At 35.6% G+C, this 24,909-nt stretch overlaps 1 protein-coding gene across 1 annotated transcript in view; it reads left to right on the top strand.

The window, feature by feature from the left end:
• Positions 1–23,705, top strand: part of LOC149528941 (Tetratricopeptide repeat (TPR)-like superfamily protein) — a 39,520-nt gene extending 15,815 nt beyond the window's left edge. Inside the window, exons 2-3 of the mRNA XM_089809165.1 lie at positions 22,601–22,789; positions 22,883–23,705. Of these exons, the coding sequence (XP_089665291.1) occupies positions 22,601–22,789; positions 22,883–23,221 (528 nt within the window). The 3' untranslated portion in view covers positions 23,222–23,705. The remainder of the gene's footprint in view (positions 1–22,600; positions 22,790–22,882) is intronic.
• Positions 23,706–24,909: the final 1,204 nt, after the last annotated feature.

The raw sequence follows: 24,909 nt of genomic DNA, 5'->3' as shown, positions 1-24,909 counted from the left end.
TAGAGGCCCTTTTTTCTCTTGTATTGAATTAGTGTGTGAATGGTTGGTTAATGGATTCATCTCACATAGCTTTTATTATTAAGTTCATTGGCCTCCATTCCCCCCCCCCCTAAACAATTATTTGTGGCAGGTTGTAGCATTATTGTTCAATTGGATATCTATAAATATGTATGTGTTATGTATTCTTTGATATATGGGCTATAATGTATTCTATAATAATATATTTGATGGATAATCCTTAATAATTCTACATTGACAATTATGTGGAATTATTTGATTTCCAATCTGCCTGCCAATTTAGTGCAACCAACCATAAGGTTTAGAAAGGAGTACAAGGAAGAAATTTCTATGAGGTTCTCTTTTAAGTACGCCACCTTTTAAGTACGCCACCTCATGATGGTGACAAATAGTTCCATGTCATCAAGAAGGTGTACTAAGTGCCTTGACCATGGGCTTAGAAGGTAAGGAGGACTTAGACACCTTATTGTGATCCCCACTTACCTCAACGAAGGTTGACTATTGGAATGGATTTAGTGGGATCTCAATAATAGATGGTGAATAAGGTGGCACAAGTGGGGAGAGTCGATACAAATGTCTTTGCTAGGCTCATCGCCTTATGAAAGATGGATGGTAAAAGGCTACATGAAGTTAGGAGGATTGGTATAACCATCTTGAGCCTAGGGTAGAGAGTTGCTTTGGGCATCCTATCACTTTCCCTTATCTAGGCTGTTATGATTGAACCCAAATAAGAAATTGTATATTTTACACGATTAAGATGATTATGAATATATGTTCTCTAACCCTAGTAGTAATAATTGGTTTTATGTGTTGAATATTTTAATGATTGCCTAATGTGATCATAGGATCTCAACCGAGATATCTTGTTCAACAATTAAATTGGTAAAATGATATCTCTAATTCTATTTTATTCCTTACTTGGCTTGGGATTGTGTTTTTTTGGCAAAAGCTGGGGCATTCACAAAAGGGGATATTGTACACAAGGGCAAGTATATTTGATATTCTATACCCTTGGTAAATCTTTAGAAGGGAAAATACACAATTTTGATCTTTATGGCTTAAACTATATAAAATGGCCTAAGATTTGATGTTGATGCAACCACGAATGAAGAGACCTCAGTGAGATCAATTCAAGTGTGCAACAAGAGTAAACACAAAGAAAACAACAAGAAGGAATAGGGAGAAATAGGCTAGATCCACCTATATTCAATAGGAAATCTAATTGCATTCAATTGGTAACACACATGCCCTCATACATGCTAGGCTACAACATACCTTCTTGATTACAATCTTTGATCAAAGACCTTAGACCCAATTCTAATGATACCTATCCTTGATCTAATGAACTTCTTATTGGGTACGACTCTAGGGAACTATTACATTACATATATAGGCATTGTGACATGCAGGGCGGCTTCAAGATAGATCCATAACATTCCACAAGAAGGAGGAACATATTGCAACAAATAGGTCCAATCCCAAATCATAAGGAACTCAAGACATAAACTATTTGAAAGCTTGCAATTCTAGATTTAGGTCCTTGGACGATCCAAGAACATAGCTAGATGTGCCACCAAAGATCTGAAGTCGTAGATCTCCCTTGCAAATCCAAATTCCACAATTAGGTCCAAGAACATATAAGAACACACCACTCGAGAGAGAAAAATTCATAACTCGAGCAATTCACTGATTTATATAAGTGTTAAGCTTCCTCCAAAGTGTTTTCTAGAAGTATCCTACAAAATTTCTATCCATGTTTGAAAGTATACTATTCAGTTGTCTATATAATCTTACAATCTCCTTAAAGAAAAAGTCAGCTACAGGTATTGCATTTTATGACTTCTTACAAGGAATAAAATGTGACATTTTAGAAAATCTATCCACCACTACAGTTATAGAATTATTATCTCTTTGTGTCTTTAGTAATCTCAAACCAAAATCCATGCTAATATCCTCCCAATGTCTACTAGGTATAGGCAATGGTGTAATAAAGACCCACATCCTGACTACTACCCTTAGCAACTTGACAAATTCTACAACTTTGAACAAATTTCTTGACATCCTCAGAAATTGGTGAACAATAATACTTCCAACTCACCAAACTTATTGTCTTGTCAATGCCAAAGTGTCCTACAACTCCTCCACTATGTTTCCCCTTTATCAGATTATCCTTCATTGATCCTCTAAGTATCACAACTGAACTCCTTTGAACAACATATCATCTTGAATGGAATAATCCAACCACTTGCCTCAGTCAGCTATACTAGGTTCCTTGCAAGCCTTCCATGCTTCTGCAAAGTCAGGATTTGTCTCATACAAGGTCTTCTATTCATCAAACCCATGCACTTCAGCGAATTCCTTCTTATACTCAATGCAGAAACAACTCTATTTTGTTGATTTTGGAGGATTGCTGCAAATGTACTAAGCACTACTGCTTTTGGTATGTGCTTTCCAAATGACAGCGATCTCTTATTTATAATGAAAATAAGCCATGAAGAGACAATGTCTATTCATTAATTAGATAACTAATATAACAAATTTAATCATATGTACATATTATTATTATTATTATTATATTGATTTCTCTCATATAATAATAAACTTATGTCTCATGAACACACACACACAAATTATATCTCATATAATTATATATTTTGTAAGTTTATCCGATTGTAGCTACCAAACATAAACACTTCCTCTTAGCTAGGGAGGATAAATGCAAGACCACATATTGTCTCAATGTAATATAAGAATATCTTTGAGCAGAAGATATCTAACATTTTGATATCACATTTGATATCATGAGTATTGATCTTCTAAAATAGCAACACATGATATTCGCCAAATACTCTGAATAATGGCCTGCAAAACATCAACAAATGATATTCACCATGTTCTTGATTAAGATAATGGTTTGCAAAATATCAGCATATGATATTCGCCATTTTGACATCACATTTAATATCATGAGTATTGGTCTTCCAAAATATCAACACATGATATTCACCAAGTACTCAAAATGTTTATAAGGTATGTGCACACTCATTCTCATAATGCGTACCATATAAACATCCACCATGCAAATTACAATCTATCATGATTTGCATAGACATCGTAAGATATCCATCATAATAGAAAATTAAGTTATTGTAAGATCATCACTTTTCAATAACTTCTACTAATACAAGTGATAATCATTTGGAAGTCGTCACTTCCTCATGATCTACATAGGGGGTAGACCCATTAAATTATGCAATCATACACATGATACCAAAAGTTTACAAGAAGTCAAAACTCCCTCTGATTTTGATATGATCAAGATCTTCAAGGATCAAATGAGACATATCCTTTATTCACTCCTTTAGACAGATGTGTCAAACTCCCTCTGAACATGAATCTTTTGAGCTCTTTTACCTTTGAAGAAGTGCTAGACTCCCTCTTTTTCCTGCAAGAACATTCTTGGAGGGAAAGATCAAGGCAAATAGATCTTATAAAAAAAGAATTTTAACATTATTTAGGATGTTAGTAATTTAACTCATGCTTATTACTAACAATAACATAAATAATTTTAACATAACTCTTTATTTTTATATTTCCAATAAAAATATAAGATAACATAATACTCAATCTTTACCTTTCATACTCCCATAGTGTATCTCTTTTTATTTATTAAACATTATAAATTATTAAATATCGTTTTGAATTAATATGTCATCATTTCCTTACACTATCAAATATCTACCATAATATGTTAATGATGCAAGGAATTAAAAAATACATATAATTACCTTGGACTATTTAGCACATCATAATTATGTTCAAGTTAAATAAGAAAACATTTATGAACATACCTCTTGAATATGTGTTGTTACCTGCATCGATGATCATGTGCATGCACTTCGTGGGACATTTGTACTTTTAAATGGTTTTGCCCATCCTATTAAATCACAAACATACCATTGGTTTTAATACTCCATTTGTAGTTCCTGTACCCACTTTCTAATCAGTCTGATCAACTAGTAGCCTTGCGCCCTGATCGGGCCGAAAAATCTTTATCCAATTTCTCGCAGATATAACTACCCCTTTATATTATCATTGTTACCCATTAACTCAATTCTACAAGAAATTGAATTGAAAAGAAATCACCCCATCATGGAAACTATTTTGGTGCACCAGTAGGGTAACCTGAGCTGGACCGTGCCCACAGAAAAAGAAATGCTTAACTCGGTGGCCAAAATGGATCTCTAGACGTATCTAATGGTGGGTCCCATCTTATCGATGTGGCACCCAAACATTTGAGCATGCTGGTTTCTTTTTGATGCTCCTTCCTTTCTTTCATTGTCTTAATTTACTTTCAGTGGACCCCAACATGTTGATGTTGGAGAGTTTGACGTTTAATTTAAATGGTCAACATTGTACCTTTTGCAGACCTTCCTTAGTCGATAGTAAGTCTTCTCTATTGACATGGGACCCACGATGCTACTATGGGCCTTTTTTCAACCACGTACCTCTTGTGGATGGGTGGTAAGGGTTGTCGTCCTTTGTTTATAGTGAGCCAATGTACAGTCAGCACAAAGTCCAACTTATATATTTTGTGGCAGTTGGGCACTGAGTTCTTGTAAATAGAGTAAGGTAAAACTGATGTCCAATCCTTCCCCCCGATCCTGATCCACATGTTTGACAACACCCTTGTCTTATCAACAATGTGGGATCTTGATGATACTATTGTCGGAACACTAACTTCTAATATAGCTATCCCTGTGTTGATGTCTTTCTCTGCGAATAATTGCCATTTGGAATAACCTGATTCTGCATCAATAAAGGTTTTAACATCCTTGACTACTTCATTCAATGAAAATATTAATGCCCAATGCATAACAAAGGAAACATTGTAAGGTTTATCAACCTCTTTATTTTTCTTTGTTACATTTGCAGTTGGCTTTGATACCATGTTGATTTTGGAGGATCGTTACAAATGTACTAAGCACTGCCGGTTTTGGTATGTGTTCTAAATAACAACGATCTCTAATTTTTAATGAAAATAAGCCATGAAGAGACATGTCCCTTCATGGGACATGTCTATTCGTTATTAGATAACTAATATAACAAATTTAATCATATATATATCATTATTATATTAATTTCTCTCATATAATAATAAATTCATATCTCATGAACACACATAAATTATATCTCATATATAATTATACATATTTGTAAGTTTATCCGATTGAAGCTACCAAGCATCAACATATTTGACTACCCACTTTTATGTTTTAACACAAAAGTATAACTCTGCAAGAACTCAACCCATCTCATCTGTATTTGATTCAATTTCCCTTGACTATTCAAATATTGTAACAACACAAACTCCACTTCTTCAAGGCTTGAACTATGAAAAAGAACTCTTGATCATAGACCGAATATTTCCTCTTGCATCATTCCACTTTTCACTTTATAAAGCAACAAGTCTACCTTCTTGATTTAACACAACTCCAATTGTAGTCCCACTTGCATCACAATCCACTTGAAGTACCTTGTTGATGTCTGATAAAACCAATACTGAGCATTCAGAAACTTTCTTCAATAAAATCAAAACTCTAGTTTGCTCCATGTGTCCATCTGAAATACTTTCAATCACCTCTAATAGTCTTTGTCATAAGATTACTAACTGAACTAAAATTTCTGATAAGCTTTCAATAAAAAATAGATAATCATGAAATGATCTGACTTCTCCAACACTTTTTGGAGTAGACCTTTCCAAAATTGCGTTTACCTTTTTAGAATCCATCTTTAAACCTTCAACTGAATTCATGAATCCAATATTTACTATCTCTTCCTTCATGAAATAACATTTCTTAATATTAATCAACAACTTTTCTTTCAATTTCTGCAATAGTTGCCTCAGATGCAACAAGTGTTCTTCCTTACTGTTATTGAGAATCAAGATACCATCCTTGTACAAAATCACAAACTTACGCAAATACTTCATTCATTAACCTCATGAAAGTGTGAGGTGCATTAATTAAACCAAAAGGCATAACCAACCATTCTACAAACCCTCTTTAGTCTTAAAAACAGTCTTCCATTCCTCACCTTCTCTAATTGATATGATGATAACCACTCTTTAAAGCAGTCTTAGAAAACTACTTTTCGACACTCAAACAATCCAATATGTCATCCATTCTAAGAAAAGGAAATATGTACCTTATTGTGATATTGTTGATTGTTCTGGAATTGGTACGCATTCTCCATTCTCCATTCTTCTTAGGTGCCAATATTGTAGGTACTGCACAATGACTCAAACTTTCTTTCAATATGCCTTTTCTTAACAATTCTTGTACTTGACTATTTAATTTTAATTCTCGTTAGTGTCATTTAGTGCGGTGCTTTGTTTGGTAAACTTGTTCCCAGAACAAAATCCATACAATGATTGATAGTTCTAACAGGGGGTAATCCATCAAGTACATTATCTGAATTGATGTCTTCAACTTATGTCACTAACTCTTCTACTTCTTTTCTGCTTCTTTAGGGTGTTCATCAATCATTTTTAAATCAGGTTTCTTTGGAATCAAAACATAACATATAGTCTCTCTCTTTTTATCTTCCAAGAATTTCCCTCCTTCAACTGTGCAAGCCCTTACTGTGGTATAATTCTCATTCTTAGGATCTTCTACCAAAGGTAATAATACTTGCTTCATCTCATTTGCTACTATGGTATATCTATACAATCTACCATCATGTGTTGCTTATCTATCATACTGCCAAGGTCTACTCGACAAGATATGACAACAATCCATCAAAATAATATCACAATGAACTGAAGATCCAATTTTCAATTTTAGTACACATTGTTCCCTTTGCTATACCTTATGTTCATCTTTTATCCATGCAATCTGATATGGTTTTGGATGTTTCATCCTTCGTAATTGCAACTTGGCAACAACTTCTTTGATGCTAAGTTGTCTGAACTCCCACTATCAATAATGACTTTGCAATACTTTCCAGAAACTTTACATCGGGTCTTGAACAAACTTTTCCTCAATAGCGGTTATTGATCAAATTGCTCATTACACAGTGCTCTCATAACCATCGAGGCTTCTTCATATTTCGGTTGATTCAAAGATCCAGGTGACTCTTTTTCTGTAAATGCAACTAGTACCAGTATTCTTGCTTGAATTTGCTTGGGTTCTCGATGCAGGAGCACCCAATGGTGTAAGGGCAATCCTGTATCACCCAAAAATATGCTAGTGTTAGTTTTTGTTTAAAGCGTTTTCATTTCTGGATACCCATTTGGGCCAAATAAAGATTACAACTCTCATAGCTCCATTATTGGTTTTCTAGGTTAGAGTTTTTGAGCACCTTGGGATATGTGCCAATGCAAAAAATAGGTTATTTTGTAATTGAGCCATAATTATAATGAGTTAGAGGGTGTATGTTGGAGGGATGATTATACTTGTAATTTAAAGCACTCCAAAAAAAGAATCAGGTCAAAAAGCTTTACGGTTTGAAAGTTATTGCAGTTTTAAGTTGCCTGGAGACCTCCTAAGAGCACTTCAAAGTCAGATTTGAAACACTAAACAGCCTCGTACGGGCCCGAAAAATGGGGGACGAGCAAAGCTGGTCCATAGGGCTATAGAGCGCTTGGAGAGCTTTCCGGAAATGTAAACGGTTCGTCAATCGGAGTCCCAGATCAAAGGTTATGCCTCCCGAAAGTTGGACTACTATTTCTGGATTTTTCTAATTTTGCACCGACTTCTAACATGTTTTCTAGAACCTTCTATTTTGGAGATGGATGCCAAATGGCATATTCTAAAATGTATTCCTAACCCTAAACCTAATTTGGTTTACTTAAGGACATTTCTGGCATTGTAAAGGCAGTTTTTGGTGGAGTTCAGGAGAAGGTACTAGAGGAGGGTTTTTCTCCAAGATCATACAACATTGTAAGCCTATAGGGCATGTCTTTGGGTCTATTTTCATTGTACTGAATGTAGTCGCAGATCACTTCTGATAATAATATTCCCTTTTTCTTGTTGCGTTCATTTTTGTCTTGGGTTGTGTCTTCATCAGTTTCTCTCCTATAAATATTACCTCTAGGGTAATCTCCTCTTCATTAGTATGCACTTTCTTCTTTCCATTTTGATTTGCCTTTGCTCAGATCTGAATAAGATCTTCCTCCTTTGATTAATGTCCTACCTCTTGTTCAATTTCTCCTTAGCCTTCAAGGCAAATTGATAAGCTTCATCAGTGCTTTCCATCTTAACTAAATTAACCTCATCTTGAATAGATGCGTCAAACCATCAAGGTGTCTTGCAATTCTTTCAACCTCATCATTCGTATTTTCAGATATGATATCTAACTTATAAAGTTCTTCGATATGCTCTTTTACAGTAGATTCCTTCTGCTTTTAATTCTGCATCTTCCTCAACAAACTGACTTGGTAATCAACAGGTAAGAATTTACCTTTCATTTTATTTACCATCTTTTCCCATGACTTGATCTTTTCTTTATCTTTTGTCTATTTGTTTGCAAATTATTCCACTTTAATGATGCATGTCCTTTTAACTTAGTGCTAGCAATTTTCACCTTCTTATTTGCATTTGTACTTTCATACTTGAAATATTTTTGAATCTCAGTAATCCAATAAAGAAATTCATCCGAATCTAGCTTACCATCATGGTTAGGTAAATTGAAATGTGGTCTTGCATTAATCTGAGTCAAGGGTTTCAGGAAATTTTCATCCCCTTGTTCAAGGGTTCAACATCTCCTGCAATTCCTTCCTCAGTTACTTCATCACTCATATCTTCAATAAGTCGTCCTCTCCATTGGGCATTTTCTACTAATTGAAGTACAGCTGCAATTTGTTTCCACATATCCATTACTGGAGGATCTGCATCTCTCCTTCCACAAACCGTTTTGCTATCCTCTGCAATTATAGATCAGATCTCAAATTCAGCCACCCCACAAGAACTCGACTAGGGCTCCACAACTTCTAGTTCAACAACTCAGTCCTCGAGAACACAACCTTGCTTTGATACCACTTGAGGCAACTACGAATGGACCTCAATGACATCAATCCAAGCCCACACAAGAATAAACACAGCAAAAAGAACAATGGATAGGGAGAAATATGCCAGATCCTCCTTTATTCAATAGGAAATTGAATTACATTTAGTTGACAACACACATGCCCTCATACGTGATAGGCTACAACAAGCCTGCTTGATTACAATCTTTGATCAGAGACCTTAGATCCAATTCTAATGATACTTATTCTTGATCCAATGAGCCTCTTACTTGATACTACTCTAGGGAACCATTCCATTACATATATTGGCATCGCGACACGCAGCTCGGCTTCAAGATCCATAACATTCCCCAAGAATAGGAAACATATTACAACAAATAGTTCCAGGCCCAAATCATAAGAAACTCAAGACATAAAATGTTTGAAAGCTTGCAGTTCCAGATTTAGATCCTCACACGATCCAAGAACATGGCTAGATACACCATTGGAGATCGCAAGACGTAGATCAATTAAAGTAATTAGGTTTCCACAATCCATTAGAAATGCAAATAGTTTTCTGGAAATTGATTGTGTAGAATTTTTTTATTGCCAACATTCCGGATCACACATAGTGATCCATCATCAGGACGAAGGAGAGTGCAAGAGAGTACAAAAATAATAAGATCTCCACAATCAATTTCCAGGAAACTGTTTGCAAGCTGTAGATCTCCATCGCAAATCCAAATTCCACGATCAGGTCCAAGAACAGATAAGAACATGTGACCCGAGAGAGAACAATTCATAACTGGAGCAACACCAACCCAAATAAGCTGTGAACCTGGGAAAATGATCCAATGTAGGTCCCAAATATACTCTGATCATTGTAATACAATATGAAGAACCACTGGATTGATCTTCCAGACTGTACTAACTGGCATAAACTGGAAACAAAATGTTTCTGGTTGGTGCAAGATTGCTCCGAACCTAAGATGCTCCTGCATCGGATGTAGAGATATCATGATGGTTTCTACTTAAATGTTTGAACTGGAGAAGAACATGGCTCGTGGCATGTCCATATAAGTTTGCTGAAGAGTCTAGTGATAGCGTATACTGCCTTGAAGGACTAACCAAAAACCTCAGAATTGTGTTTTTTTAGGACACTAAAACTTTGAAAAGTTATCCATAAAAGAAGTTATAGCCCATATGAACCTATTTTATGGCAATAAAGATATAGAAACATTCTTAAGTGTGTACATTCTTTGAAACTTCACTCTCAAAGAAAGTCAACCTATTTATCGAATTAGCTTGCTTATCTTTTTTTAAAAGTTGCAAACATCACCAAAATGCTAGATCTTTATACAAGATTTCAACACCTAGTGGCTTTGGTTGATGAAGATTTCACCTTTAGATGCTGGGATCATTACATTACCTTGTACAGGAACCTTTTTTAATTTTTCTGTGTATGTGTTACTATCTGTTTTTATATGTCATGATTAAATAGAGTTCTTAATTTGATATGTGTTGCATGATGTTTTTCTGTTCACTTGTACGAATATTTTTCCATCTTCCCTCTCATGTTTTCTATTTTATTTTGTGTGCTAAAAATTGTTTGGGGATGATGCTAAGCACCAAGGAAAACCAGATCTTTGATCATGCTCTGACTGAAAATATGCTTTCCCATTTCCTTGAAAATACTTTCTTTAGCCTTCTTTCAAGAATATGCCTCTCTTTCGAAATCAAGAGTGGGTCTTGGTCAAGCTTTGGTTCTTCAAAGAAAACATTAGTCTTTAGTTTAAGAGCTTCTGGAAAGAACTGCATTAGATTAGTTTTCATCAATGTTTTGGATCACACTTCACGATCTGTCAAAAGGATGAGAAAGAAATATGGATCACAGAGTTGTGTTTTGAAACATCGATGCGAAATAAATTGGCAAGATTTTCCTCACACATTTATGTTATGTACTGTGAAAACCTGATGTCTGCAAGTATTAGTGATGCTAAAACATCTGAGTCTTGGCATTTAGTCTAATGCTCAATTGAAATTTTTTAACATGCAGCCCGAAAATTAACAATCTACATCATTTAAGTGATTGTAGTCTAATCCTATTTTTAATTTTTGTAGAGCCCATGCAGTTGATTCAAATTGAAATAGTATTGCTAAATTTATAGTGGTTTTCATATAAATAGGTTTTTTATCGTGTCAGATTTTGGATCTCTTCTTATAAGCTATATAATAACACTTTGAATGACATAGATAAAATAATTATATCATGCCCTGTTAAACTATGGTTAGCAGTCCTAATTCTAATTAAGTCGCAACCTTGTAATTTTATTTAGAAAAGATACAAGTTTTTTGAATACTATATGTATTATTTTACCCCATCTCATTAACAATCACAGCCTTGGGGAAGTTTTTAATCACAGTTTCTCTTAATGCTAAATTTGGGAGATAGGAATAATAGGAGGCTGACACTAAATTAAGAGAATAATAATCTATTTTAAGCAGGCTGACCTAGGTTAATGTAATTAATAAAGGCTGTGATTTCCTACAAATGTAATTAAGGTTCAAAGGAAGAGCTGTGGCTCTTTAGATGGGACAGCAATTGCAAATAGGCACGTGTCCTTTCAAGACAAAAGGTATGACCCTCCCATTATGGAGGGCTAAGTTAATTCGTATGTGGATGTAGATGAGGGTAAGAGAATTGAGTGTGCAGATGTGTGAAATTTTTTTCGGGGACTTTGGATGCATTTATACACAAAAAAAGAAAAAAATGAAAAAAATGTGCTGAATTAAGTCATTATATACTTGCTTGTTATTAACAGAGACCGAGAGGTCAATATATACAAAAGAATGAAACGATGTTTCCTTAGGAAACGATTGTAAAGAATAGAAACTTTCTATTCTAGCTAAAAGAAAACTAAAAGTTATCTACAGACTAACTAATAATATAAGCTTATCCATTATCTTTATAAAACTAGGTGTTAATGCAGGTCTTATTTAGGATTTCTAGGGAAAATTAAGTCCAGTCCTAATAGGGTACATTACAATAAACTTGTCTGTACCTTTTTAGATTGTTGTTTGTAGTTGCAACCAAGATTCTTTGAGTGCATCTGACACCTGAGTGATGATGCTCTCTTATCACTCACCATTTTTTACTTTTACGGTTTACTACTAATTTTGATTTGTATTTTTGTTATATAAATAAGGGGCCCTGTACTTTTGTTTGTGTCTGCATAAATAATTTCAAATGTTCAGTATGCTCTGATGTCTAAACAAAACACCCCTGTTTGAAACAACAATATAATGTGCAGATATAATTAGCTAAATGAATTTATTGTTATGCATGAATGTCTGTTGTGCAGCTGTAGTTATGCTTCTTTCAACTATGTAGGAATAAATTAATGTGTCAGTCACTTGTCAGATATGCTGGCAGCAGTTATTCTGTCAGTATTGCAGAAATAAATCAGTAATTTACTATTTGATAGCCAAAGGCCATCTTCCAGCAAGACAGGAGTAGGCTATGAAATAGGCTCGAAGAATCATGATTGTACATTCAAAGGTTTGATCAAAGAAGGAAGTAGTATGGAAGATTCATCTAAGAAAGAGGAAGAACTTGAAAAATAGGTTGAAGTTTTGATAAACCCTATCAGAGACAGAGATAGGAAAAAAGATTAAAAGTCAAGCACAACTTCAAAAGGAAAGAAGGACAAAATCAGAAAAAGCTTTTACATCCGAACTCCGAAATAATCTCTATGGATATTGCCACTCATGCAATTGTTTTGTTAACAGAGCAAGAGAATGCAGAGCAGGAAATGAAAGCATTCATGGATGGAGAAGGCAAAATCATTATGGACACTTAGAACACATTGGAGATATGGGTTCATGGAATCGCACAAAGAATATAAGATAAATTATACAAAGAATAGGCAAAAATGACTTAGATTTGTATGGAGAAAGAAACTTGGCAAAGACAATGAATACTTAATGGACTTCAAGGCAAAACAATCATAAGGAAAGAAGTAGAAAATTTTGAAGAAAGAAGATAACTAAAAGAGAAGAAGAAACTAGTGGAAGTGCAACTTGTTCATACTTCATACACCTCTTAGTTGTAAAAAGAAGCATAAACTTAGGGGGAGATACATATGAGAGCATTCATTAAACCCTTGGAGAAAAGAGTAAGATAGTTAATTATAAGTAGATGTCCAGAAGCTAACATTAAGAAGACTGAAAGATGATTGTATTGATGCCAATGTTTGCAAGAGGAACCTTCAGAGAGGAAGATGTATTAATAGCAACACCAGAGCATGTACCTTTCTTAGGTGGAGTACGAGAGAATTTTCACAGGGGGAGCATTTGATGACTAGTTTGTAGTTTGCACATGGAAGCTGGATGTTTATCCCTTTGCCATTGATATCAAAGGGGGAGAGATATAGAAAGAGGAGAGCTAGAAGAAATGAGAAGGTATTGCTATCAATGACAAATGGGGAGGTTGATAGAATTATTGTCATTGATATCAAAGGGTTTCATGAATATAAACAAAACTATAAATCTTATCAATGTAAAGGCACCAAGAAGTTCTTATTAAAGTCAAATTTAAGTGATGGATAACATAAGCATTACTATATGAATAAGTCAAAATGAGTGACTAATGTAAGAAAGATGCAACCTGACATAAAATAAGAAAAGTTTAAATTGATGATAAGAAAGCAACAGTTGCAATAAAGAATGAACAGAGATATGAATAGAATACACTGAAGTTTAAGTTGAAGATTTGAACTTTAGTTGCCCAACCAGCAGCTAAGATAGTTATCATGTGAACAAGAAGATTTGTATTTTGTAAAGAAGCCATTTTAAATATTAAGGAATATGTCAGCCTGGCTTATTCACAATATGAAAACACAAGGGAGGAGTATTGACTTCTAAGAAAAAATCAACGACTCATCATAATATATTACAGAGGTGGTAAACTTAAATAAAGTTGATATAGAAGGGCAAGAACACCATTCGTACTGAGTCATCATGGATTCCAGTCAGCACATGCATATCAAGAGTGTATATATATTAAGATTTTTTATATCTGATATGCATGTTTATCTAAGTGAGGAGTTGAAATGCAAGAAAGAAAAATATATATAATTAGATCCTTTAATCTAATTTATATATTTATCAGAGAGAGAGATAGAAAGTATGAAAGGAAGTCAGATATAAGTGAAGGGTAAAAAGAGTAAAACGGAAATATATAATCAGATTGAAAATCTGATGTGTGTGTGTGGGTGTGATGAGAATAAAAGAAAATATATCTTTAATAAAAGCTGACTTCATGAAGAGAGAAAAAGTGTATATGCGCTGAAAGTAAAGAATCCAAATGGGTATAAGAATCAGATTGAAGAAAGAGAAAAGGTGCAATAAAACTATCCATCATCAGTTGAGTGAGCAACATTGATGAGGTGGAAAGCCAATTTGTGCTCACAAAGACAAGCAGTGGGAGTTGGTGCTTCCAGAAGGTTGGTGCTTGCGAAGTGTGGGATTGGTGCTTCCAGTGAGTTGGAACACGCAAAACATATAGGTTGCAGCCTCTAGTAGGTTGGTGCCTATGAAACATTGTAAAAGAACAAGTTTATATATAAATAAATTATTTTGCTGTGGTTTATATTGTGTCATTGTGTTCATGTGCATAATTGTTTATTTGAGTTATTGATTCTATTGTGGTGATTAAACTTTTAATTAGCAAAAGTTGTTATTATACTGATTCATCCCCCTCCTCCCCTCGCCCAGTATAATCGTGTACTCTTCACCTGGCTGAGAGGAATGCTCATGTAATTCTGGAGTGCATTTTGGTAATAAGGGAGAAGTTGAGGACCACATTGTCATTACAACATCTCATTCAGTGGAATGGTCTATCTGTGGAGAATGCTACATGAGGAGTCTGAGGTTCTTCACCAACTCCCACTCAGTTAGAACTAAACTGATGCTATTGGTAGGAAAACGAATCTGAAGTCAATTAGACAATGCTTTAGAGTTGAAAAAGCCTTTCTTTGGTTTTAAAATGTTGTGCAGTACCCAGGGTACAGCTTATGGCCAAGTGCAGCACTCTTTTCTTTGAGTGGAACTGCCTAGGAATCTGTATCTTCTCAAAAACGTACGTGTAACTGATAGGCTAGAGTTGTTACTTGTATGTCATATTTAGTGCCATCCTTGTTGCCCAAGAATCCTAATGTTGCAATTCATTTCTGAATTTTTAGGAAAATGAGAAATCATGAGAAATAAAATCTCAGCTATCAGCAATTTGTCATGTAGTTGTTTATAACTTGATTGTTATTTTTGTGTCAGATCTGGCTCGTAGCACTATTATAATCCTTTAACCATTTAAGATTTTCCTTTTTATGAGAACAAAATAGTGTAATTTGGTGAGAAACATGTTTAAAATATGATTAGCAAATAACATGGCTATTGCATCTAAACTTAAAAAAAAAAATCCAAAGTCAGGTCATTGATGCAAGCATGAAGGGTGACCAATTTTTTAAACATTTTGAACAGTACATTCCAAGTCATTCTCGTGGTATTAAAAGTTAAAGGAGATAAATGTACTCAAAATGAGTAAATAATCTGACAGGAAAATGGATATAGATTTTGAATTACAAAGTATTCATACAAATATCATAGTTAAAAAATTGTATTTATGCTGTACGGTAAAGAACAAAAGAAAATATTTGCTGATTAAAGAATATCATTGTAGAGTCCAGCAGTCATGAAACATGCTTGTAAACTACCACTAGCAGCTATTGTAAATTGTAGCTATACATACCTGTTTTAAAATAAACAAATATCAGGAAAATTGAAAAAGAGAAGTAACCTTAATACATCAAACATATTTAAAAAATGGTGGAAGACAATAACCGTACACTCTCTTTATAACAAGTTAAAAACTAAATTTTTTAACACTCTGGAAAACAACTATAAAAGCTTTTAAAAAAATTTAGAGAGTAAAATTTAGAATAATAAGTGCGACTGTTCCATGTTTGTATTCCACTTTAGGTTTTGTTTGAATTAGTCAGGTCTTATTTTCAATTTTAGAGTATTTTTTCCAAAGTCTTTATTATTTTTTAATTTGTGTTTCTAAGTGAAAATAACTTTTCTCTTTTTGTTGGTGGGCAAGAATTCTTGGATAATGTTGGAAATTAATGTTTTCCCAACCTTGCAAAATTTCTAGATTTATTATTATAATCATTTAGCTTTTTTTTTCCCCCATTTTATTATATTTTATATTATTTAAATTAGCCTCACTTGGAACTGGGGTGTGGGATTTGAGGTGGCATTATTTGGTCAAGTCTTAACACTATTTAGATGTAGTTAGAGGATAATTGAAGTAGAGTTTGAGCAGATCTGGGATGTCCTATATGAGTGGGATCTTATGATATCAATATGACAGATTGTTTCGACGTGTAAGAGCTTTAAAGAGGGGAGGTACTTCTGGAATCTTGACTAGCATTATGATAGGTATTTACACTTGTAATGCAAATATATTTTTGGCAGTTGGAGTTTAAATTTTGGTGCCATGTTGGGTGAATGATTATGATGCATTATGATAGGAGTAAGAGGCATTATTGATCTACTATTTTTAGTCAAAATGTGGAATGTTCTTAGTTGCACGGTGAAATTGGGGTTCTTGTTGGGTGGCATACCACCATGTGGATTTAGCATATTGTTTGTAAAAGTATTGATGGTTTCTGGGTGGTTTGTTGATTGTAAATTGAGAGTTGTAGTATATATGTACAAATTTGTAGGTGCAGGAATGTTGCCAAAACACTCCAGAATTTGTTGTTGGCAAAACTCCTATAAAAGTTTTGTCTACAAGTGTGTTGTAATCTCCTCTTTGACTTGATAATATATAAACTTTTTTCTTTAAACATTGTTTGGGTCTATAACTCCAAATGAGAATCAAAACAATGTATTCAAATTTCAAATGTATGAGAGTCAAAACAGCTATCTAATTTGAAATGTATGAGCATCAAAGATTTTCAATGAAATACACATTAGAAGTAACAGTTGTTAATTTTTTAAGGCATGCCAAGTTTGAGTCTCAATACTATGCTTGAAAAGTTTTTTTCTTAAGCTTTGAAATTAAAAAAATACATTATTTTATTTCTTTGTATGATTGTACTTTATTTGCTCTGAAAATGTTTACCATTTGGCACTGACCATTGTGAGTACCATTGGATGACCCATTTCTGCTAGAGAGTGATAGTGACTAAGATGACTATGAATCTCTGGATATTGTAGCCCGAATAAGGCTTAGTTTCATAGGCTATTGTATTGGGTTGTTTGAGGTTGCTGATATAATGCTTTATTGAAATTTATTATGCTGTTATACTACTGCTCTCATGTTTTGTCAGTCATTGACATGTTTCTCACTCTTTCCCTACACACACATTGCTGTCCCCTACTTTTGGCCCTCTAGGAACAGTCTCGGCAATACATCCCCTTGTCCCCCCCTCTTTAAAACACCCAGTCCAAAAACCACTGATATAGAAGCAAACATGATTTAATTTAATTTCTTCTAAGGCAGGAGCTGTCCCCAAAATATCCCATAGCTGTTTTGGGGATGGCCACCCATCTCCAAATGGTAGGGGATATTTGCTCCCGTTTCAGCCAACCTGTAAACGCTGAGGGGACAGGGATGGGGGTTTGGGGATGTGTCCCTGTGAAACCTTGGTTTTCTTCACATAATAGTATAATACTAGTGCTATGTGTTTCTACATGTTTTTTTATAATAGTCTAGATTTGATCTTAACTTTTTCGGACACTAATACTCTGAAGATTATTGTAGGAAACTGATTCACTACCTTTTCTTCCTTACAGGTTAGGGTAGGGCATCCTAATTCCTAAGAACCCCTCAGGAAATCCTTGGGTGTGTTGTGATGCCATGACTATGTGCGCTGGGTCCATCATAACCGATATCATGGCTTCCAACTTATCAAATCTTCTTTTGCAAGCCCATTGATCACCAACTTGGAATCTCTTGTAGCAATAAGCTTCTTACAGCCTACAAGGATCACTAGGTGGAATGCTTCCATTGAAACCTCCTTGTCCACCTTGTTATTTGATTTGTGGCCCAAAAGGAAAGCAATACCTTTGTAAAAATGTATCTAAAGAATTTATGTCAAGATATCCGGTACCTGCATGAGCTAGATTTCTTGTGCAGGCTCCATCAAAATTTGGCTTCAGAAATCTATTGCAAGGTCTATTTCAGACATTACCAATTCTCTGCTTTTGAAACTAGAGTACTGGGGATTTGAAATAACATGTTACAAGGTTTAGGAGTAACTAGTAGGAAATAGGGGCTGAAAATCTCTCAGCAACTTGACATGAGATCTATAGGTTAGATGTAAACCTTCTCGGTACAGTAGAATTTTGTTCAATATTGATATGGATTTTATATCACCTTTTTGATTACAAGAAAGCAGGTTTTGAAGGGACCCTGAAACCCTTCTTCAAAATATTGCTAAAGATAGATAGAATTAAAGTACTGACTGAATAACATAAACAGAAACAAAAAAGGCCAGCAAACAACAAAATGCCAGCCAAAGAAAACAACAGAAAAAAAGGCCAAGCCCCCCACCATAAAAATCTGAGACAACAACACACACAGAAGAGGTATACATACAAACAGCTACCCAAGATTTTTGAGCAGCTCAGCCACTTCCAGTTCCAACTTGTTCATATTCTCAGCCACAATCTTCAGCTCTTTAACCTCAGAGGACGCAAAAGACTCTTTCCTCTTGTAGCTCGCTCTGGTCCTTCTACCAGGCCCAGCAGGATCCGCAGGAGCATTGTCATCAGTGAACTGGATAATGGATCCATCCTCATTAGATTTCTCCAATTTACAAAGAAGGATCCTGACATGCTCTTTAGAAGCCTTCAAAATTTGAACTGGATAGATTTCTCCAATTTACAAAGAAGGATCTTGACATACTCATTAGAAGCCTTCAAAATTTATCAGCAATGCCCATCAAGGCGAAGTCCAAACTAGAAAACTTGTTTTCTAGAATTTTAACCCTATCCTTCATCTTGTTAAAATCCGGTCTGTCCTTAACCACACCCATCATATGAGTGTCATTATCAGCCATATCATCAGCAACACCCTGATCTCTGGCCTTAGCAGTCTCCCTGAACATTCATCCTACTCTCAAGGGCCCTAACCTTCAGATTGACCTCTTTGAGTTCATGGAAGGAACCTTTGATGGCCCTATAGAAATCCGACATACCATTCCTAACTGCTAGAAGAATATCTAGGTTGCTCTCTCTGCTGGAATCACTCAAAATAAGCATGGAGGGATCAATTGAGCAAATCTGGTTGTTGTCACCCTTCTCCGCTCTAACCACCAAGTCCGTCGTAGGTCTTAGAACTCCAAGCTTAATCTTCTCCAGATTAACCTTCTGCCAACTAGCATTGTCCTAATGGATAGGGGACTGCACATCAGGAGAAGCCTGAGCATGAATAAAAGGGGTCAGGTGTAATGTTGGGAGCAGGGGAGTCCCTCTTGGCCACAACATTCAGATCCTCAGGGTCTTTACAAATGGAGGGCTTCTGCTTTTTACTTTTTGTACTAGACACAGGAGTAGGCTTGTTCTGCTTTTGCTCTGAATGCCACTATCCTCTATGTCAGTATCCATGTCATCCTCATCCTCATTATAGCCTTCATCAGAAGGAACAACCCCCTTGGGAGTTTTGTGCTTCTTGTTCCCTGTCTTACTATTCTTGGGTGGTTTCATAGATGAGGATCCCTTGCCTTTATCCTTAGGGTTTTTTGAAACAATATCCTCAGACTTCGAATCATCACTTCCCTTTTTGTCAGAAAGGTTCTCTCCATTATGGCACTCCGAAACCTCCGTGTCTTCCTCGGAATTAACCTTCTCAGCTATGGAAATCCCCTCAAAATTAGCTTTGATGTGCTCATAAATGAGGATCATAAGCCCATCGTGAAGAGGGGGATTAATAACCTTGTGAGAACGCATACCATTAATACCCATGTTAAAGAGGTGTACAGATATAAAGGAATGGAAATTTTCATATTATATCAAAAATTATTTAGACAAAGTGATGGGTGCATATCCTAGAAAATCTTCCATCCAGAGTAAAATAATACTTGATAGCCCCGAGCACAAATCTCCATATTTTCTTGAGGGATCCCAAAGAATAATAGGTCTTACCAGACAACCAGTTCCACATGTTCTTCATCATCTTTAGGGAAAGCTTTTACCGCTGTCTCAGAGTGCTTCCTATCCCAGTAGAATTTATTGCTGACAAAAGAATGCCCATGACTTCGGGTATCATGTCCTCTGTAACAGTAATTTTCCTACCCTGAAACTGCAACACCCCTTCATCCCAGTTCTTCTGGAAGAATTTAGTAATCTCTGAGTTGCCTCCATGGAGGTGCTCCGTGAAGGGGTAAGACCACCAGCGCTCAAAATATTTGCACACCTTTGTTCTTTTCTTCCATTTCTTGCAGGTGGAAGGCTCTCTGCATCTCCTTTGCCCACCCAGTTCCACTCATGACCTTCTAACCTCCAAACACTTTGCCGAAAACAACCAAAATCAGCCTGTTTTGCAGAGTTGAGAAGGCCAAATGCAGAGAACTAGCTAGGAATTGTGAATGTGGAAAGAAACAGTGACCAAATAGACCCACAGAATGTGCAGATGAGAAAGGTAATTATTGCCACCTTTGTCCTTAAGGCAAATAACATGCCTAGCAATCGTAGATTTTTCACCTTGAGGTACCATCATATTCATTTCGTACCAACCCTTCTTTTCCATTTATTTAATCATAACTGATACATGACACCACCTCGCATGGGATAGTCTCATCACCCTGCCACCTCAAATACTGGTTGGACCTGACAGCCACATTGGCTAAAGAGTCAGCAACTGTATTGGATTCCCTATATATATGAGTAATATGGTATTTATTCATGGAAATAAGGATATCTTTAGCCTCTTCAATGATATTAGAGACTGTCCAAGAGGGTATAGACAACCCTTTAAGGCAATTGACAATATTGTTTGAGTCACCCTCCAACCAAAGATTAGTAGCCCCCATATCCTTAGCCAATCTGATAGCTTGAAGAGCTGCCATCGCCTCAGCATAGTGGTAGTCTGTTTTCCCAAGGGGAGTGCCACAGCGGCAAGGGGTTGGCAAAAATGTAGATTTGTATCACATTATTCAAGTTCCCTGTTCAAATTTTTTTGATTTCACCACCTCACAGTCAGTGAGATCATGATCTGTGACAAGTTGAAATTGAATGACCCATGTCATTAGAATGGCTTTCCAAAAGACATTATCGTAACAATATTAAGCTAAAAATAGGTTTCAAATAAATTCAAGAAACTTAGATGAGATGAGCTGGTTGGGTTACAATGTCTTAGAATAGTTTTTTTTCATTATAATATAAATCTATGTTACAGGGGGATGCATTTTTGGAACAGCAAGCTTTTTTGCCAATATTTGGGATGTCTATAAGACATCCATATGTACATTATATTCATATGAAAACATGGATAAAGCATGTATATATACATGCTAGAATTGTAACATTTAATATTTGTGTTCAATTGATGCCCTTGTTTAAATACTAATATTGATGGTCGTGATTGGTAAACACTAGCCGTTCCAGATGATGGTAATTTCCTAGTGTGACTCTTGTAGACCTAGTGTGATCTCCATTTTGTGGTTTCTTTGTTGCTGTTTGGTGGCGCTGGTGGTGTATGTTGCTTCTGGGTAATGTTGGGAGGTGTTCTCTGATGTTTTGGGAAGGAATTTAATGGATTTCATAGCTGTTTTGACCTGCAGACAGTTGAATATCAGACCTGCAATTGAGTTTGAGCTTTGCACAGTGGTTTCTAGACCATCATTCCAGCACTTGTTTGTAAGCAATTTGTTATTTCTCTCTAATTAGGGGATATTTTGATAGTATTCTATTACTTTTATGTCTGTCAACCACATCTTTCCGCACTACTAGGTTTTGGGTGTTTGTGAAATTGATTACAAAGTTGTACCTATTAATTTGTGCTTTTGGCTATGATTCAAAGCTGTTTATCCTGAACAATTGTAGAAATTCCACTGTTGCATACCTGCATCCACTTGTTAGAACTAATATATGTAGTTTAATGCATATGAAATTTATTAGTGACTTATTCACTATTGCCATGTCATTTTTAAAGTGTGCTGGGAAAAGGGGGACAGCTGGTCATCCCTGGGAGTGGGGGACATCTCTAAGAATTGCTGTCATCCCCAATTTTCCTAGATGTTTCCTACAGATTTTCAGATTTTGGGGATGGCTGGGGGATGTCCCTAACTCATACCCCTATCCCCGGGATGTCTTGGAAATGGGGACATGTAAAAAAGGACCAGGGATGCGTCCCCGGGTTTCCTTGATATTAATTTGTTGTTATTTTAAGGATTTTATGACAGGCCTACCTGTGTTGTGGTTTACATTTATTATACTTTTTGTGTAATTTCTACAAATTTAGTGCTTTGGGATTCATTTCCTGGTTTTACTGATGACTGAAACTTCTAGGCAGCTGAAGAGTGCAGTGCGGTGCTGGAGCTAGATGGGAAACATTCGGGGGCATTGATGCTTAGGGCACAAACATTGGTTGCCATGAAGGACTATCATTCAGCACTGTTTGATGTCCACAGACTTATTGAGCTCAACCCGTCATCTGATGCTTATCGAAATCTACAAGCTAGGTTGAGAACACAGCTAGTGAGTTACTTTAGTTCTTCTCTAAGTATCTAGTTCTTGCTTACAGTTCAAGCTTATCCTGTACTGAGATCTAGTGGGCCTTCCCTTTTGCAGTCATTAGCACCCATACCTGAAGCAGATGAAGAGATGGTTCTGTCTGATGGAGAAGAAATTGAGACTCCCATTCCTGTAACTCGGATCACTTCAGTTGAAGTTTCTTCATCTGAGGAGTCTCAAAATTTACCTTCTTCATCTTCATTAACCCAAGAGATGTCTACATCACACCCAAAAGGTTGGGAAGCAATTCCAAAGCCAAAAGGTCACTCTGGGTTGGATTATTCTCGATGGGACAAAGTTGAAATTGACTCAAGTGACGAAGAAGAAGATGATGACCCCGATGAACCCCAGTATCGTTTTCGCTTACAGACAGTTGGAGTTCGATCTGTAAGGTAGTTGGAGAATAGAGAATCTGAACAGTTTAAGGGACATTTGTACAGGGTTATATTGAATAGCACCGCTGGTATGAGCGAGCTGGAAAACAGAGGATTCATTTGCTATCAATGAGTTCCTGCTTAGAATGCTGGCATTGATATCTCCCTCAGGACACAACTGGCATTTTGGAGTGAACTCCATGCAATTTGCCACTATAATCTGAAATGGAATTTAATTGGATCTACTTTCCCCTTCCCAGGGATGTATTCTAGGAATATTCATTCGTTTTGATTGAAGCTGGTAATATGTGGAAATCTTGCTCAAGAGAGTCCAGTGTAGAGAGCAGCAAAACTTCATAGTATTTATGAGCCAACCTTGTATATTATACCTTTTTGTATGTGTATATAAATGTAAAAGCTTTAATTAAGTCCATTCTTTAATATGTAATGTGATTTTGACAAATTGTAAGTTGACTATTTTGGTCAAGATTTATTTTTGACATCAATATTTTTATCATTTGGAAGAGTTTGTATTTGAACTGCATTCCGTTGGGCGGCGTTTCAATCCAATCTCAATTGCCTGAAATTTGGGTTGTGTTTAAACTGGGTACTGGAAAATGGTGTATTTTGACATGTCAAAACAGAAAACAACTGCATTGAATCTACCAATTGCATTTGTGAGTTTATTTTATAGAGCAAAGCTTGATTAAACAAGTTGCAATGTTGTGTTGTAAATTTTAATTATTGTGGAGTGGGATATACCGTTCAGAATGAAATTATCATTACAATCACCTAGGCTTATGCTATATTTGAGTCTTTCTGCAATTGCTGCTATTTAATATTTTTGTACGACAATCATAATCAAATTCCTAAACATAATTTAAACTGAATGCACCTATAGTAATTTTATAGCCCATCTTGTGATGATATAGAATAATGTGAGCTGTACAACTCGACAAGATATAGTTTGGTATATACAGTACATCACATCAAAACTACATACACCATCACACTCTTACTTTGTTATATAGTTGCAACTTTTGGTGGTGCATTGGTTTGCCTTAGATCAAATGGGTACATGTTATCCGAAAAAGTTCAAGTAGGAGTTTAATATCTCATACGGTTATTTGCCTGAATTTTTTGCTTGTTCAATTTTGACCTCGTGCCATTCTCCATATGCTGAGGTCTTCATAACAATATACTCTTGGTATCCGTTCCCTGTACTGCCTTTTTCTGGGATTGGCTAGTTAGGGCGGCATGATTAGCTAACCTGAGTTGATTAAGTTATCCATAATGCCAGCATTTTAGAAGACGGACAATGAAGGTGCCCAGGATGAGATACACAATATTACAATGTTTATTTAACTATTATTTGGGGTTATTGACAAAATATCCTAAACTGAAGTTGTTTAAGAGTACTTGTATTGAAGGCTTTAGTCAAGGGAAAAAGATTATCTTTCAACGCATTCCTCATGCAACTTAAATTTAAACCAAACTTATTTGAGACCATTTTTTCCAATATTAAAGTGCAACAGCACTACCTTTGATCATGGTTATCTATGTCATACCATCACCTAGCTACTAATTTGGTACATATATGCCTTATCACCCATCTACAATGTATTCACCACGAGAACAAATTGTGAAGGCATCTATTATTAGATGATCACGAGCCCAATAATATTGAGCTGCCAATTGGTAACTTAGGGT

Source organism: Cupressus sempervirens, chromosome 11 (assembly GCF_028749045.1).
Source record: "Cupressus sempervirens isolate cs-2001-9-10 chromosome 11, ASM2874904v1, whole genome shotgun sequence".
Taxonomy (NCBI): domain Eukaryota; kingdom Viridiplantae; phylum Streptophyta; class Pinopsida; order Cupressales; family Cupressaceae; genus Cupressus; species Cupressus sempervirens.
Note: the sequence above shows the minus strand (reverse complement) of the source record. Positions and strands in the feature narration are given on the sequence as shown.